The sequence below is a fragment of the Peromyscus californicus genome, unplaced genomic scaffold (assembly GCF_007827085.1).
Source record: "Peromyscus californicus insignis strain IS unplaced genomic scaffold, ASM782708v3 Scaffold_7__1_contigs__length_154581171, whole genome shotgun sequence".
In the NCBI taxonomy this organism is placed as follows: domain Eukaryota; kingdom Metazoa; phylum Chordata; class Mammalia; order Rodentia; family Cricetidae; genus Peromyscus; species Peromyscus californicus.
This window is the reverse complement of record NW_026294595.1, coordinates 148,269,801-148,288,051: the sequence shown is the minus strand read 5'-3', so window position 1 is coordinate 148,288,051 and position 18,251 is coordinate 148,269,801. Positions and strand designations below refer to the sequence as shown.

Here is an 18,251-nt window from a genome sequence, read left to right as displayed (position 1 = left end):
GTCTGTGTCTCCAACAAGCAACATATAGCCCAGAAACCTTTTTTTTTTTTCTTTTTTCTGTACTAGCAAAAGCTAAATTCACCACTCAGTGTGCTGTATGGCTTGGAGATATCTCTGTGTACTATTGGTGGGTTTATTAAGGCAACTCCACGTAGTTAAAAGGGAGGTTTATTTTGGGGTAACTTACAACAAGTAAAGGTATAGGTTACAGGATCCAGGAGAGGTGAAGTGCAGTCCAGCGGTGTTCTCTGGAGAACTTTGCTCAGTCTATCATCCAGGATCACCAAGAACCAAGAGCGCCTGTATATCTGGATCTCGGGTCTTAAGGGCTCCTGTCTCGGCCCTGCCTCGGGCAGGTCATAGGTAGGCGTGACAGTTACTGGAAGCCTCACTGGGGGTATTACTTCCAGGTCAAAGCTGGAACAGCTACACACTACAGTGTACTGCGTGGGAATCTGCCATACTGTAGGTCAAGCCTGCAGGCTGTGGCTGGCCTGAGAGACACAACTAGGAAGCTGTTTTTAGCTCCATTTTAGAATCTTTTTTTAAAGCTTTCTCAGGTTTTGGGTGGAAATTCTTGCTACCATGTCCGGGCGCCAAATGTAGCCAGAAGGTTTCTCTGGTCCCACATGGCCCTGTGGTCCTGAAGCCACATATAAAATAATCACTCAGGCCAGGCAGTGGTGGTGCAAGCCTTTAATCCCAGCACTTGAGGGCACAGAGCCAGGCGGATCTCTGTGAGTTCGAGGCCAGCCTGTTTGACAGAGCGAGATCCAGGACAGGCTCCAGAGGCTTAATATTGTTTACAAACTGTATGGCCTATGACAGGCATCTTGCTAACTACCTCTTATATCTTAAATTAACCCATTTCTATTAATCTGTAAGTTGCCTCGTGGCCTTGGCATTACCGGACTGCTGGCATCTTGCTGCTCCTTCGGCAGTAGCTGGCATCTCTCCAGACTTCACCTTTCTCTTTCCTGTCTCTCTCCTTGGATTTCCTGCCTGCCTCTAAGCTGCCCTGCCATAGGCCAAAGCAGCCTGTTTATTAACCAATGGGAACAACATATATTCACAGACAGAAAGGCATCCCCCAGCACTTCCCCTTTTCTATCTAATAAAAAAGGAAGGTTTTACACCGGGTGGTGGTGGCACATGCCTTCAATCCCAGCACTCAGGAGGCAGAGGAAGGCAGATCTCTGTGAGTTCAAGGCCAGCCTGGTGGTCTACAGAATGAGATTCAGGACAGGCACCAAAACTACACAGAGAAACCCTGTCTCAAAAAAAAAAAAAAAAAAAAAGGTGTCTTCAGTGTTTTTTATCTTAGCCATTCTGACAGGCGTAAGGTGGTATCTCAGAGTTGTTTTGATTTGCATTTCCCTGATGATTAGGGATGTTGAGCAATTCCTTAAATGTCTTTCAGCCATTTGAGTTTCCTCTGTTGAGAATTCTCTGTTTAGTTCTATAGCCCATTTCTTAATTGGACTGTTGGGCATTTTGATGTCTAATTTCTTGAGTTCCTTATATACTCTGGATATCAGTCCTCTGTCAGATGTGGGGTTGGTGAAGATCTTTTCCCATTCTGTAGGCTGTCACTTTGCCTTGTTGACCGTATCCTTTGCTCTACAAAAGCTTCTCGCTTTCAAGAGGTCCCATTGATTGATTGTTTCTCTCAGTGTCTGTGCTACTGGTGTTATATTTAGGAAGTGATCTCCTATGCCAATGTGTTCAAGACTACTTCCTACCTTCTCTTCTAGCAGGTTCAGAGTAGCTGGATTTATGTTGAGGTCCTTGATCCACTTGGACCTAAGTTTTGTGCACGGTGACAGATATGAATCTATTTGCAGTCTTCTACATGTTGATATCCAGTTATGCCAGCACCATTTGCTGAAGATGCTTTCTTTTTTCCATTGTGCACTTTTGGCTTCTTTGTCAAAAATTATATGTTCATAGGTGTGCAGACAGCCCGAACTGACCTACTCTGGTGATGGGATGGCCAAACACCCTAATTGTCGTGCTAGAAACCCCATCCAACTACTGAGGGATCTGGATGCAGAGATCCATGGCTAGGCTCCAGGTGGATCTCTGGGAGTCCAATTAGCGAGAATGAGGAGGGTTTATATGAGCGAGAATTGTTGAGACCAAGGTTGGAAAAAGCACAGGGACAAATAGCCAAACGAATGGAAACACATGAACTATGAACCAATGGCTGAGGGGTCACCAACTGGATCAGGCCCTCTGAATGGGTGAGACAGTTGATTGGCTTGATCTGTTTGGGAGGCATCCAGGCAGTGGGACCGGGTCCTGTGCTCATTGCATGAGTTGGCTGTTTGAAACCTGGGGCCTATGCAGGGTCGCTTGGCTCGGCCTGGGAGGAGGGGACTGGACCTACCTGGACTGAGTCTACCAGGTTGATCTCAGTCCGCGGGGGAGGCTTTGCCCTGGAGGAGATGGGAATGGGGGGTGGGCTGGGGGGAAGGTGAGGGGGGACGGAGGGGGGAGAACAAGGGAATCCGTGGCTGATATGTAGAACTGAATTGTATTGCAAAATTAAAAAAAAAAAGTTTTAGCTTTAATATAGTAAAATTATATATAATAAACAGTTATCAAGAATTATAGCTATAATATCTACTCTATTTGTATTTGGCAAAATTAAAGAAAATAGTTTATCATCTGTCCTATATTTGTTAACCTAAAGTTTCATACCTAATTTACCTTTTATCAACCATTGAAAACTATAATTATAACTATCTAGTCTTCAAGTCCATCGAAGACCCCAGAAGGACATGATAATATCTAAATAAACAGGAAGTGCATTGTAAGCAACTTCCAAAAATCTAGAATGACAGAGACATCTGGCTGCCTGTACAGTTCCTCTGCAACATTGGGGCATCCATCTTCAGCCTGTATGCCTAGAGTTTTTTAGTTACTTCTCTGTGTCCTGTAGAACGTCTGGCAGTCTCCTCTGCAAAGCAGGAACCTGAAGGACCATCTTGCCTTGTTTTAGCAAAATATAGTGGTCATTTTTCCATGGGTCCTGTATGTCCAGTCTATAAAGCATACTGTCAAGCAGTCCAGGCAAGATCAGTTCTTTGCCCAGCAGGCCATTTTGTGCCAAGAAAAAGATAAATTCCATATGGAATGTCTTCAATGCCCATCTTCTTCTTTGAAGTAAATTGGTGCTGCCAGGAACAGACATGTCTCACTGTCTAGAAGAGTCTAAGTTTTTAAAACAATTTGAGTGCCATATTCTGTAAGTCTTTGAAGTGTTTGAAGATTACTTACCTAATTGCAATATATCTTTATATGCCTGCAAAACTTAACTAACATGACTGTAAGTTTGATTATCCTAGCCCAGCTAATCTGTATTTCTTAATTATACATTACAATTTTAATGAGCTGCATAAACATAATACCTTAAACAAGAGTAGAAATATACATACAGTATAACAAAATTAACTTTAAATTTGTAATAAACTAAAATCTACAGCAGTGTAAAACATTTTAAACAAGTTGTTCTTTAAAAGTAGATTCAAAGCCAGGCGGTGGTGGCGCACGCCTTTAATCCCAGCACTCGGGAGGCAGAGGCAGGCGGATCTCTGTGAGTTCAAGGTCAGCCTGGTCTACAGTGCAAGATCCAGGACAGGTTCCAAAACTACACAGAGAAACCCTGTCTCAAAAAACCCAAAAATAAATAAATAAATAAATAATAAAAGTAGATCCAATAACTTACCCTTTCATCCTATCATATCTATAATATCCCCTTTTCTTCTTTAGAAAGAGATTGCATTTATAATCAACCCTTTTAAATAAAAATAAACACTTATAAACAATATTTTGGGAATTTGGGTGTAACTTCTCCTACTATTTCCTGCTGATTTGGGGTGCTGGTAATCCTATGGGGAGCCTAAGAAAATTAAGAATTATAGTTAAATCTTGGCTGGAGTAGTCTGTGAGGATGGATCATCTCAGCCAGTCGCCTTGAAGCTGATTTTGGATGTTGGATCATCTGGGCCATGGTGTCATCAGAGACCTTTCAGGGGTTCTTGGCTGATCAAACCATATGAGCCTAGAAGCAATCCACAGGTTCTCATCTTCTGTGGAAACAAAAGCAGAACCTCTTTTCCAAAGCAACGTATCCTTAGACACAAATTTTGAAGTCAAGATACCTTTAAAGTATATATATATTGGTTTAACTCAGCAGCCTTTACAATCAAATATCTTTCTGCAGTTAAAAATCCCAAAGACAATATAATAATCTGCAGTATCCAGATTCTTTGTGTAATTTTCATCTTTTTGTGGCCTAACTTTTATATTATTCTTATTGTCTCTTTAAATACTTTATTTTTTAAAGCTATCTGCTTCTTTATATAACTGTCTAGCCTGCTTTTCCTCTCTCTTCCAAGCCTATATACATTTTTATACATAATGTAAGCCATTTAGAGGTTTATTCCATCTGAATCTGTCTTTTGTGTATCTATAATCCTTTTCTGATCATTGCTTTAAACTGCAGCGTGGTTAGGACTGAAGCGGCAGCCCATCTCAGCTTCCCAACATGGTGGAGGTACCTCCTGCCAACTCTGAGAGCCATGCTCACTGTCAGCTCTGGAAAGCAGTGAGTCTGTGTCTCCAACAAGCAACATATAGCCCAGAAACCTTTTTTTTTTTTCTTTTTTCTGTACTAGCAAAAGCTAAATTCACCACTCAGTGTGCTGTATGGCTTGGAGATATCTCTGTGTACTATTGGTGGGTTTATTAAGGCAACTCCACGTAGTTAAAAGGGAGGTTTATTTTGGGGTAACTTACAACAAGTAAAGGTATAGGTTACAGGATCCAGGAGAGGTGAAGTGCAGTCCAGCGGTGTTCTCTGGAGAACTTTGCTCAGTCTATCATCCAGGATCACCAAGAACCAAGAGCGCCTGTATATCTGGATCTCGGGTCTTAAGGGCTCCTGTCTCGGCCCTGCCTCGGGCAGGTCATAGGTAGGCGTGACAGTTACTGGAAGCCTCACTGGGGGTATTACTTCCAGGTCAAAGCTGGAACAGCTACACACTACAGTGTACTGCGTGGGAATCTGCCATACTGTAGGTCAAGCCTGCAGGCTGTGGCTGGCCTGAGAGACACAACTAGGAAGCTGTTTTTAGCTCCATTTTAGAATCTTTTTTTAAAGCTTTCTCAGGTTTTGGGTGGAAATTCTTGCTACCATGTCCGGGCGCCAAATGTAGCCAGAAGGTTTCTCTGGTCCCACATGGCCCTGTGGTCCTGAAGCCACATATAAAATAATCACTCAGGCCAGGCAGTGGTGGTGCAAGCCTTTAATCCCAGCACTTGAGGGCACAGAGCCAGGCGGATCTCTGTGAGTTCGAGGCCAGCCTGTTTGACAGAGCGAGATCCAGGACAGGCTCCAGAGGCTTAATATTGTTTACAAACTGTATGGCCTATGACAGGCATCTTGCTAACTACCTCTTATATCTTAAATTAACCCATTTCTATTAATCTGTAAGTTGCCTCGTGGCCTTGGCATTACCGGACTGCTGGCATCTTGCTGCTCCTTCGGCAGTAGCTGGCATCTCTCCAGACTTCACCTTTCTCTTTCCTGTCTCTCTCCTTGGATTTCCTGCCTGCCTCTAAGCTGCCCTGCCATAGGCCAAAGCAGCCTGTTTATTAACCAATGGGAACAACATATATTCACAGACAGAAAGGCATCCCCCAGCACTTCCCCTTTTCTATCTAATAAAAAAGGAAGGTTTTACACCGGGTGGTGGTGGCACATGCCTTCAATCCCAGCACTCAGGAGGCAGAGGAAGGCAGATCTCTGTGAGTTCAAGGCCAGCCTGGTGGTCTACAGAATGAGATTCAGGACAGGCACCAAAACTACACAGAGAAACCCTGTCTCAAAAAAAAAAAAAAAAAAGGTGTCTTCAGTGTTTTTTATCTTAGCCATTCTGACAGGCGTAAGGTGGTATCTCAGAGTTGTTTTGATTTGCATTTCCCTGATGATTAGGGATGTTGAGCAATTCCTTAAATGTCTTTCAGCCATTTGAGTTTCCTCTGTTGAGAATTCTCTGTTTAGTTCTATAGCCCATTTCTTAATTGGACTGTTGGGCATTTTGATGTCTAATTTCTTGAGTTCCTTATATACTCTGGATATCAGTCCTCTGTCAGATGTGGGGTTGGTGAAGATCTTTTCCCATTCTGTAGGCTGTCACTTTGCCTTGTTGACCGTATCCTTTGCTCTACAAAAGCTTCTCGCTTTCAAGAGGTCCCATTGATTGATTGTTTCTCTCAGTGTCTGTGCTACTGGTGTTATATTTAGGAAGTGATCTCCTATGCCAATGTGTTCAAGACTACTTCCTACCTTCTCTTCTAGCAGGTTCAGAGTAGCTGGATTTATGTTGAGGTCCTTGATCCACTTGGACCTAAGTTTTGTGCACGGTGACAGATATGAATCTATTTGCAGTCTTCTACATGTTGATATCCAGTTATGCCAGCACCATTTGCTGAAGATGCTTTCTTTTTTCCATTGTGCACTTTTGGCTTCTTTGTCAAAAATTATATGTTCATAGGTGTGCAGACAGCCCGAACTGACCTACTCTGGTGATGGGATGGCCAAACACCCTAATTGTCGTGCTAGAAACCCCATCCAACTACTGAGGGATCTGGATGCAGAGATCCATGGCTAGGCTCCAGGTGGATCTCTGGGAGTCCAATTAGCGAGAATGAGGAGGGTTTATATGAGCGAGAATTGTTGAGACCAAGGTTGGAAAAAGCACAGGGACAAATAGCCAAACGAATGGAAACACATGAACTATGAACCAATGGCTGAGGGGTCACCAACTGGATCAGGCCCTCTGAATGGGTGAGACAGTTGATTGGCTTGATCTGTTTGGGAGGCATCCAGGCAGTGGGACCGGGTCCTGTGCTCATTGCATGAGTTGGCTGTTTGAAACCTGGGGGCCTATGCAGGGTCGCTTGGCTCGGCCTGGGAGGAGGGGACTGGACCTACCTGGACTGAGTCTACCAGGTTGATCTCAGTCCGCGGGGGAGGCTTTGCCCTGGAGGAGATGGGAATGGGGGGTGGGCTGGGGGGAAGGTGAGGGGGGACGGAGGGGGGGAGAACAAGGGAATCCGTGGCTGATATGTAGAACTGAATTGTATTGCAAAATTAAAAAAAAAAAGTTTTAGCTTTAATATAGTAAAATTATATATAATAAACAGTTATCAAGAATTATAGCTATAATATCTACTCTATTTGTATTTGGCAAAATTAAAGAAAATAGTTTATCATCTGTCCTATATTTGTTAACCTAAAGTTTCATACCTAATTTACCTTTTATCAACCATTGAAAACTATAATTATAACTATCTAGTCTTCAAGTCCATCGAAGACCCCAGAAGGACATGATAATATCTAAATAAACAGGAAGTGCATTGTAAGCAACTTCCAAAAATCTAGAATGACAGAGACATCTGGCTGCCTGTACAGTTCCTCTGCAACATTGGGGCATCCATCTTCAGCCTGTATGCCTAGAGTTTTTTAGTTACTTCTCTGTGTCCTGTAGAACGTCTGGCAGTCTCCTCTGCAAAGCAGGAACCTGAAGGACCATCTTGCCTTGTTTTAGCAAAATATAGTGGTCATTTTTCCATGGGTCCTGTATGTCCAGTCTATAAAGCATACTGTCAAGCAGTCCAGGCAAGATCAGTTCTTTGCCCAGCAGGCCATTTTGTGCCAAGAAAAAGATAAATTCCATATGGAATGTCTTCAATGCCCATCTTCTTCTTTGAAGTAAATTGGTGCTGCCAGGAACAGACATGTCTCACTGTCTAGAAGAGTCTAAGTTTTTAAAACAATTTGAGTGCCATATTCTGTAAGTCTTTGAAGTGTTTGAAGATTACTTACCTAATTGCAATATATCTTTATATGCCTGCAAAACTTAACTAACATGACTGTAAGTTTGATTATCCTAGCCCAGCTAATCTGTATTTCTTAATTATACATTACAATTTTAAATGAGCTGCATAAACATAATACCTTAAACAAGAGTAGAAATATACATACAGTATAACAAAATTAACTTTAAATTTGTAATAAACTAAAATCTACAGCAGTGTAAAACATTTTAAACAAGTTGTTCTTTAAAAGTAGATTCAAAGCCAGGCGGTGGTGGCGCACGCCTTTAATCCCAGCACTCGGGAGGCAGAGGCAGGCGGATCTCTGTGAGTTCAAGGTCAGCCTGGTCTACAGTGCAAGATCCAGGACAGGTTCCAAAACTACACAGAGAAACCCTGTCTCAAAAAACCCAAAAATAAATAAATAAATAAATAATAAAAGTAGATCCAATAACTTACCCTTTCATCCTATCATATCTATAATATCCCCTTTTCTTCTTTAGAAAGAGATTGCATTTATAATCAACCCTTTTAAATAAAAATAAACACTTATAAACAATATTTTGGGAATTTGGGTGTAACTTCTCCTACTATTTCCTGCTGATTTGGGGTGCTGGTAATCCTATGGGGAGCCTAAGAAAATTAAGAATTATAGTTAAATCTTGGCTGGAGTAGTCTGTGAGGATGGATCATCTCAGCCAGTCGCCTTGAAGCTGATTTTGGATGTTGGATCATCTGGGCCATGGTGTCATCAGAGACCTTTCAGGGGTTCTTGGCTGATCAAACCATATGAGCCTAGAAGCAATCCACAGGTTCTCATCTTCTGTGGAAACAAAAGCAGAACCTCTTTTCCAAAGCAACGTATCCTTAGACACAAATTTTGAAGTCAAGATACCTTTAAAGTATATATATATTGGTTTAACTCAGCAGCCTTTACAATCAAATATCTTTCTGCAGTTAAAAATCCCAAAGACAATATAATAATCTGCAGTATCCAGATTCTTTGTGTAATTTTCATCTTTTTGTGGCCTAACTTTTATATTATTCTTATTGTCTCTTTAAATACTTTATTTTTTAAAGCTATCTGCTTCTTTATATAACTGTCTAGCCTGCTTTTCCTCTCTCTTCCAAGCCTATATACATTTTTATACATAATGTAAGCCATTTAGAGGTTTATTCCATCTGAATCTGTCTTTTGTGTATCTATAATCCTTTTCTGATCATTGCTTTAAACTGCAGCGTGGTTAGGACTGAAGCGGCAGCCCATCTCAGCTTCCCAACATGGTGGAGGTACCTCCTGCCAACTCTGAGAGCCATGCTCACTGTCAGCTCTGGAAAGCAGTGAGTCTGTGTCTCCAACAAGCAACATATAGCCCAGAAACCTTTTTTTTTTTTCTTTTTTCTGTACTAGCAAAAGCTAAATTCACCACTCAGTGTGCTGTATGGCTTGGAGATATCTCTGTGTACTATTGGTGGGTTTATTAAGGCAACTCCACGTAGTTAAAAGGGAGGTTTATTTTGGGGTAACTTACAACAAGTAAAGGTATAGGTTACAGGATCCAGGAGAGGTGAAGTGCAGTCCAGCGGTGTTCTCTGGAGAACTTTGCTCAGTCTATCATCCAGGATCACCAAGAACCAAGAGCGCCTGTATATCTGGATCTCGGGTCTTAAGGGCTCCTGTCTCGGCCCTGCCTCGGGCAGGTCATAGGTAGGCGTGACAGTTACTGGAAGCCTCACTGGGGGTATTACTTCCAGGTCAAAGCTGGAACAGCTACACACTACAGTGTACTGCGTGGGAATCTGCCATACTGTAGGTCAAGCCTGCAGGCTGTGGCTGGCCTGAGAGACACAACTAGGAAGCTGTTTTTAGCTCCATTTTAGAATCTTTTTTTAAAGCTTTCTCAGGTTTTGGGTGGAAATTCTTGCTACCATGTCCGGGCGCCAAATGTAGCCAGAAGGTTTCTCTGGTCCCACATGGCCCTGTGGTCCTGAAGCCACATATAAAATAATCACTCAGGCCAGGCAGTGGTGGTGCAAGCCTTTAATCCCAGCACTTGAGGGCACAGAGCCAGGCGGATCTCTGTGAGTTCGAGGCCAGCCTGTTTGACAGAGCGAGATCCAGGACAGGCTCCAGAGGCTTAATATTGTTTACAAACTGTATGGCCTATGACAGGCATCTTGCTAACTACCTCTTATATCTTAAATTAACCCATTTCTATTAATCTGTAAGTTGCCTCGTGGCCTTGGCATTACCGGACTGCTGGCATCTTGCTGCTCCTTCGGCAGTAGCTGGCATCTCCCCAGACTTCACCTTTCTCTTTCCTGTCTCTCTCCTTGGATTTCCTGCCTGCCTCTAAGCTGCCCTGCCATAGGCCAAAGCAGCCTGTTTATTAACCAATGGAAGCAGCATATATTCACAGACAGAAAGATATCCCCCCAGCACATACATGTCATATATAATATAAATTATATATATAAATATAAATTATATATATGAATATAAAATACTATATATAGTATTTTAATGTTACAGGAAACAATACTGTTAATGTAAGGTGCATTGTATTTGAAAAAAAACAAATCTTATGGCCTAGAGATGTAGCTCAGTTGGTACAATACTTGCCTGCATGCATGAAGCCTGGGTTTCATCCCTAGAACCTTATAAACCTGCCTTGGTGGTAGCCAGTGGAGCATTCACGGGGTGGAGGCTGGAGGAGTAGAGGGTCAGGGTAACGCTCAGGTAGTTAGTGAGTCTGAGGCTGGCTTGACTACAGACCCAGTAAGAGCCCAAAAGAAAAACACCACCAACAAAAAAGATGGAGTCACCCCAGAAACCCTGATGCTAAATTAACGATGGCTTAATTGCAGGCATTTGGTGGCCATGAGCGAGCGGCCTTATGTGTTTGCTTTTCCTCCTGTGTTCTGTGGTTTGCCAGAATGAAGAATTCTATGGGATGGTAACTAACAGTGTGGCCTCTAATCGCCCGTTTTTACTCATCAGTTTGAAGACAATGAGAAGGACCAACTGTTGCCAGAGGGAGGCCCAGATGAGAAAGGAGAAGAAAGATTCCTGTTTGTGGAAATGACACCAGAAGATGAAGGAAAAGATGAACTCGTTGTGACCATTTCCCACCTCAGCCTAGAAGATCAGCAAGATCAGCCAGCACCGAAGCAGACAAGTGTGCCAAAAGCTGAGACCACAGAACCTCCGCAGAAGGCCAAGGGTAGGCCGGCCGGCTCACATGAGACGCTGAAGACCCCTTGTTTTTCTTGTGGGAAGGTGGGGGTTATCAAAGTTTGAGGTGTTGACTTTTAAAAGCTCCTTCCAGCATATCAGGAAAAGGAAGAAATTTTAAACTGATGTTCTATATTGTAAATCAGATCCAAAAGGGTTTTTTTTTTCATTTTGCACAGACATTTTAAAAGTGGTTTTTAAATGTTCCAAAAAGCATTGTGCACATAAATCTCAGGCCAGGAACTGGGCTCCACTTTCTGTCTTGAAGTTCCTTGGGAGTGTCAGGTGGAGGCAGGTAATCACAGCACAGGACAGCAGCAAAGCCCTGCCCCATAGAAGAGCAAAGACCAAAGGGAATGGGACTGGGGAGCCCGTCCTGCAGAAGGCTGGAGGCTAGGAAAGGGGACAAGCAAAGTTGAGGGCCAGGAAGAAGGACTGAGCCAGGCTGGGGGCTGTTGTGGAGAATGAAGCCAGCCTAGGAGCTGGGACTGAGGGTCAACCCAGCAGAAAGAGTGGCCTTCCTGTGTGGCCATCCATGGCCCTGTCAGGGCATCTCAGTGATGGGCACGCAGAGGCAGGGGCCTGTGAAACTCTGTGGAGGTCTCATAATGCTAATGTAATAGGTGGCATGCTAGCAGCCCACAGGAAGAATTTGATTCTCACAGTGGTTTAATGGGCTGCTGTTTTAAAGTAATTTCTCGCTTATTTAAATCAAGACATTTTATCCCATTATCTCAATTTCTAGATGACTTTTTAAAAGTTCTCTCTGACTGGAATTGTAGCTCAGTGGCTCCAGCACTTTCTTAGCATGCATGAGACCTTGGGCTCCATTCCCGGTCCAGCAAGAAAAACAAGCAAGCAGACAAACAAAGTGTCACTAAAAAGTCATCCTGTGACAGCACACAGTGTCTTTCTCTTCTGTGACCATGGCCAGGTTGGGAAGGAATTGACTCAGTTTACGGAGGGACCAGCCACCCTGCCAGCACTTGGATTCCCTTATATGTGGCCAGGGTCACTCCTGTAGGTTCCTGCCTCTCGGGGTGGAGTTTCGGCTCTTTGCCTTAGGGCAGCTTCTCACACTGTCAGTCGTGAGGCTGTAGCCCCCAATTCCTTCCCAGCCTGTTTTCCAGTTTTTAATGTATTTGTAACTCCACACAACATTCACCACTCTAACTCCATGTTTGATCACCCCCATGAATGCATGTGGAAACCCCATAGGAAGGAGGCCACAGCATGTCTGTCGTTCACTGTCTGCATTACTCTCTTGAGACTGTCTCTCTCACTGAACCTGAAGCTAGGCGGGAGGCCAGCAAGCTCCAGCAGTCCTCCTGTGTCCAACTCCCACAGCACTAGAGTTAAAGGCGTTTGAGACCACATCTGGCTTTTTACATGGGCACTGGGGATTTGAACTCGGGACCTTGTGCTTGCATAGAAAGCACTCTTCCACACTGAGCCATCTCTCCTGCCCCACGTTTAACGTTCTGAGAAACTGCCAAACTCTCTCCATAGTCGCCCGCTGTATCGGAGGCTCATTCCCCCACACCCTCACCCAGCAGATTTCCGTGCGTTGTCCTGTGATTCTGGTGGTGGTTCTGATGGTACTGGGTGTGAAGAGGAACCTTGCTTTCATTCACATCACTCTAGTGGCTGTTTCTCCAAACACATCTTGGCCTTCTGTGTGTTGTCTGTAGAGGAACGCCTTCACAGCCTCGACTGCGTGTGTGTTCCCCGTGGCTGTCACCAAGCACCAGCTGCTCGGTGTCTTAAAACAGCAGATGTGATCGTCCACAGTGCTGGAAGCTAGAAACCGCCCTCAGCCAGATCTTCGAGAGCTTTGTCAGGAAATGTTAACAGAGGCTGCATCCCTCCTTCACAGCTGTCTCCTGGCGGAGGGTGGCCTCACATGTCTGTATGACCTGGCTCTGCCAAGGGGAACATCTGAGGTGCTGGAAAGGATTGTATCCAGTGCCGTAGCCACCACCCATGTGGCTGGTGGGCGCTAAAATGAGGCTTACCACAGAGGAGCCATGTCTTGTTTTCATTTCAGTTATTTTAGATACAAACTTAAACAGTCACGTGTGGCTGTTGGCTGTGGTTCCGTTCAGCTTCATGCCAGTTTGCCAGAGCTCCCTGGCTCGGGTGGAGGATGCTGGGAGGCTGTGCGGGTGTCTTCATTTCACTCAACAGAGAACATATGCACTTGGGTCCATGTTTTTGGGAGATTTGCTTCTGGGACCCCCTGCTTTGAGCAGACACTTCGTCTTCTGTCCTCTCTGTTCTCCACCACTCTCTAAATGTTGTGATATTTCTATAAGACTGAGTTTTTATTTTTGTTTTATTGTTATTTGAGACAGGGTTTCTCCTTGTAGCCCTGGCTGTCCTGGATCTCGCTCTGTGGACCAGGCTGGCCTCAAACTCACAGAGATCCTCCTGTCTCTGCCTCTTAAGTGCTGGGATTAAAGGTGTGCACCACCACTGCCCAGCTAAGATTGATTTATTTTCAGTTTATGTGTGTGTATGCATCCATCTGAGCACCATCTGTGTGCAGTGCCCACGGAGGCCAGAAGAGGGCACCAGATCCTCTGGAGCAGGAGTTACAGATGTTTGTGAGCCCCGCTGGTACCCATCCATTCTGCACCACAGGGAAGATGGGTTAGGGACCTAGACACCTCTCTCCTGACAAGATGCTCCTCGTGGGGAATGGGGTGTCCTGAGACGTCTCCTGATGTGTCACGGTGTCTTCTCCCCACAGGAAAACCCCGAACCTTCCACTGTGAAGCCTGCCAATTCACGTCGTCCAAATTCTCAACTTTTACTCGTCACATGAAAATTCACAGCGACGAGAGACCTCACCGGTGCCACCTGTGCCTGAAGGCTTTCCGCACCGTCACCCTCCTCCGGAACCATGTCAATACCCACACAGGTGAGGCGCCCCGGCGGCCTTCCTTCTCAGAGGCCCTAAGTCTCGGTGAGCATGCAGAGGAAACCCGGTGAGTTCTCCCTTCTCCTGGGGCGTCACTGTGGTCTCTGTCACTGTCCTCAACCTCGGTCTAAATAGAAAATTCCAGAAGCTGGGGGCAGAGCTCAGTGTAGAGCACTTGCCTAGCACATGCAGGGCCCTGGGTTCTGTCCCCAACAAAAAAAAAAAAAAAAAAAAAGGAAAATTACAGAAAAATAATTTTAAATAATTTTTAAAATTTTTAATTTAAATAATTTAATAATTTTCGTCAGTATTCTCCGGGTATCTGCTAAACTCAGTTTCATCGTGTGTTCTTTGTAAAATGAGGACTCAAGCAGGCCAGGCAACTTCTCTACTAGGCTACATCCCCGGCCCTTCTCTTCTTATTTTGAGACAGGTCTAAGTTGCTGAACTAGCCTGGAATTTGTGATCCTCCTGTCTCAGCCCCTGAGCAGCTAGGATGATGAACCTGGGCCACCAGCCCAGCTCATTGGTCTGTCAATTTTCTTATTGCTGTTCGTTCTGGTTTTTAGTATCTAATTTATTAGTTAAGCCTTATCATAAGCATCCAGGGATCGTTGGTACCTTGCTCCCCAGCAAGAAGGTGGGTTCCCACTGTGCAAATTTTATGCTTAGTTTTGCCTTTTTTTTTTTTTTTCTGTTTTGTTTTGGAAATACGGTCTCACTTGCAGTTCAAGCTGATCTGTATTACACCGATCCCCCTACCCCAGCCTTCTGAGTGCTGGGGTTACAAGCCTGCCACACCATTCCAACTTAGTTTTGCCCGCCGCTCCTCCCCGCCACCACCGCCGCAGTCCCCACGCCTTCTCGAATTTCAGTTAAAAGCACTAACTGTTACCCAGAACACTGTCTCGTACATCTGTGATATTTATAGTTCAAAGAACTTCTTAATTGCTGAAGCCTTTTCAGACTGCCATTTCAAAACTAAAAAGTCACTGGAAGTTTTGCAGTTAAGTCTTGTTTGAAAAGTGTAAACCACGTGATTTTTCAGGAACCAGGCCCTACAAGTGTGGGGACTGTGACATGGCATTTGTCACCAGCGGAGAACTGGTCCGGCACAGGCGTTACAAACACACTCACGAGAAGCCCTTCAGGTGCTCCATGTGCAAGTATGCCAGTGTCGAGGTGAGCTCCCTTGCACTCAGCCTTGTACGAGAGTGAGAAATCACCGCTCCGGAGAGGGACACTAACCTGTTACTCCACTACTCACCAAAGACACATTTTAAAATCTGTGCCAGAAGCCACAGGCATTATTGTCCAAATTGAATATGAAAAACTGGAGCTGGGTATGGTGGCTCATACCTGTAATCCCAGCACTGTGGCCGGAGGATTGCTATGAGTTCAAGGCCAACCTGGTCTACATACTAACCATTGGAGGACAATTTGATGGGGTCAGTTCTCTCCTCCTGGAGGACTGAACTCGGACAGTCAGACTTGGTAGAAAGCACCTTTACCAGCCAGGCATCTCACCACCCCCCAAACAGTATTTATCTATATTTATTTCTCTGATTTTAACGGGGAGGGTGGTCTGTGTGTGTGAGCCTTTTGGCTCCTCAGGAACCTGCACTAACACATTTCCTGGAGCTGGAGTCATAGTGCTTGGGAGCCCTTTGGCAGCTGTTCTGGGAACAGGGCCTGGGTCCTCTGCAGGCCTGCTGAGCCGGCTCTTCACCCGTCCCCCAACAATATTTAAAAGTATATGGATCATAGATATTGGCTATGGTTGAGAAATAACCCTGGGGCTGGAGAGGCGATCAGCAGTTACAAGCACCAGCTGCTCTTGCGGAGGACCTAGTTTGATTCCCAGCACCCACCTGCTGGCTCACAACAAGATGTCTGTAACTCCAGTTCCAAGAGATCTGATGCCCTCTCTGGTCTCTGGACACCAGGCACGCCTGTGGCACACACACATGCATGTGGGCAAAACACTCGTGTGCACAAAATGAAAATTTGAGAACTAAAGAGAGAGAGACCTCGGACTTATTGAAAAGGCCTTTTATGTCCTTATAAAAAAGTATTTTATGTCACCATCGGGGTCACAAACTAGCATACAACTTGGGAATTTGGGCTGAAGTTTTGAGCTGTGCCCCAACACCACCTGGACAGACACAGAGCTGCTGTCTTGAAGATGTAACCCTGTCCCCACACACTGAACCACCAGAGACTCTGATGGAATTTAGCTGCATGCTCTGTTCATGGCAACTAGGTGTTGTGTGTGTGTGTGTGTGTGTGTGTGTGTGTGTGTGTGTGTGTGTGTGTGTGTTGTATGTGGTTTGGACATACAAACTAAGGTTTGGACCCAACATGCTAGGCAACGATTCTCCCACAGCTATGTCTTCTTTTTTGAGACAGGGTCAACTAAGTTGCCTTGAACTCACTCTTCAGCTTAGGCAGTCCTTGAACTTGAAATCCTCCTACCTCAGCTTCCTGCATTGCTGGGATGACCGGCCTTTGCTGCCTGCCATCAGGACCCTCAGTGAAACAAAGGCCGTGTGTGGAGTCTCCTTTTCAGGTCCATTTTCTAGCGGTCCGTGTCCAAGGTTCCATTTCATGTGAGGAAGCTGGCCTATCCTGGTGGAGAGCCTGGCAGAGGAGGGTTAGGCGGGGACTGCTCACAGGAACTAAGCTAAAGGGGACAGCAAAAGCTTCAACACGGCCATGACGCAAGTGTGTTTCATAAATTGGGGGATTTCACAGATGGGTCGGAATTCAGTTCCAACTGTGGCTATTTTTAAAAAGAGCTTTCCTATCCGAGGCAAAGGTTGTAGCAGCAACATGAGGGTTCAGAAGGTGTCCAACAAGGAGCCTGAGGCTCCTCACAGGAAGGACTTCCTGTGGGTGCCCCACCATTCTCTCCAGGAACTTGCAGGCTCTGAGACCCTGCCTAGCAGCAGAGCGTCCATGCAGCCCAGGGATGGCCCACGGTGTTAAAAATTTGTTTTCTTGAGCTAGGTGGTGGTGGCACATGCCTTTAATCCCAGCACTTGGGAGGCGTAGGCAGATAAGTATAGGCATAGGCAGGTAACTCTGTGAGTTCAAGGCCAGCCTGATCTACAGAGCAAGTTCCAGGACAGCCAGAGCTTTTACGCAGAGAAACCCTGTCTTGAAAAACAAACAAACAAAAACAAAAGAGAAGCCAGTAGCACCCAGAGCCACACTTTGGGGCAACAGCACTGTCTCTGTCTTCACCCTGGTTAACAGAGGGCCGGTGAGGACTCTGAACCCCAGGCACCTCACATGTGGCTCTCCGTTTATCTAATGGTTCAGCTTTTCTACTTGAGAAAGTTTTTCCAGCTTTCGTCTTTTCAGAGATTTAAACTTTACTGCTGTGAGTGGACAGGGACTTGAAAAGAAAGAAAGAAACATACAGAGCACTGAGCAGCAAGCTCTGTTTCTGTTTGTAAAGTGAACTTTAGTGTGGAAGTCTTCAAACCGCTGCTCATTAACCCCAAAGGACCTTGTGCATACAGCCGGTGGCAAAATTAAGAATCAGCAGCAGATTGGACAGTTCTGTTTCATGGGACACCCCAATACTGAGGTCTGGTTAAATTAAAATTTTCCTTTTTGCTTTTTGGAGACAGGGTCTCTGTAGCCCAGGTTAGCTTAGGGTTCACTGTATGACCCAGGCTGTTCTCAAACTTGCAGCAATCCTCCTGCCTCAGCTTCCCCAAAGTTGGAAATTACAGACAGGTACTACCACACTAGGTTTCCTTCCCCCTCTTTCCTGGGTTATTTTGGGGGGGCGGGGGCAGGTTTGAGAAAAGGTCTCCTGATACAGCCTTAGTGGGCCTTGAACTACAATCCTCCTGCCTCAGTTTCCTGGTTTCCTGAGTTGCTCATATCTCTCATAGGAAGTTGGTTAACTGAAGCCCTGACCACCCTCAGGTTCCCATCGCAATGACCCTCTCCCACATGTCCTAGGCAAGCAAGCTGAAGCGCCACATCCGCTCACACACGGGCGAGCGTCCCTTCCAATGCTGCCAGTGTGTTTATGCCAGCAAGGACGCCTACAAGCTGAAGCGCCATATGCGGACCCACTCAGGTGAGAGCCTCGTGCACCCACTCAGGTGAGAACCATGCACCCACTCAGGTGAGAACCTCGTGCACCCACTCAGGTGAGAGCCTCGTGCACCCACTCAGGTGAGAGCC

General features: G+C 45.3%; 1 protein-coding gene across 1 annotated transcript in view; it reads left to right on the top strand.

Annotated features, from left to right (window-relative positions):
* Window positions 1–18,251, top strand: part of Ctcfl (CCCTC-binding factor like) — a 43,526-nt gene that overhangs the window by 12,528 nt on the left and 12,747 nt on the right. The window contains exons 2-5 of the mRNA XM_052725408.1: window positions 10,889–11,111; window positions 13,875–14,045; window positions 15,094–15,227; window positions 18,024–18,144. Of these exons, the coding sequence (XP_052581368.1) occupies window positions 10,889–11,111; window positions 13,875–14,045; window positions 15,094–15,227; window positions 18,024–18,144 (649 nt within the window). The remainder of the gene's footprint in view (window positions 1–10,888; window positions 11,112–13,874; window positions 14,046–15,093; window positions 15,228–18,023; window positions 18,145–18,251) is intronic.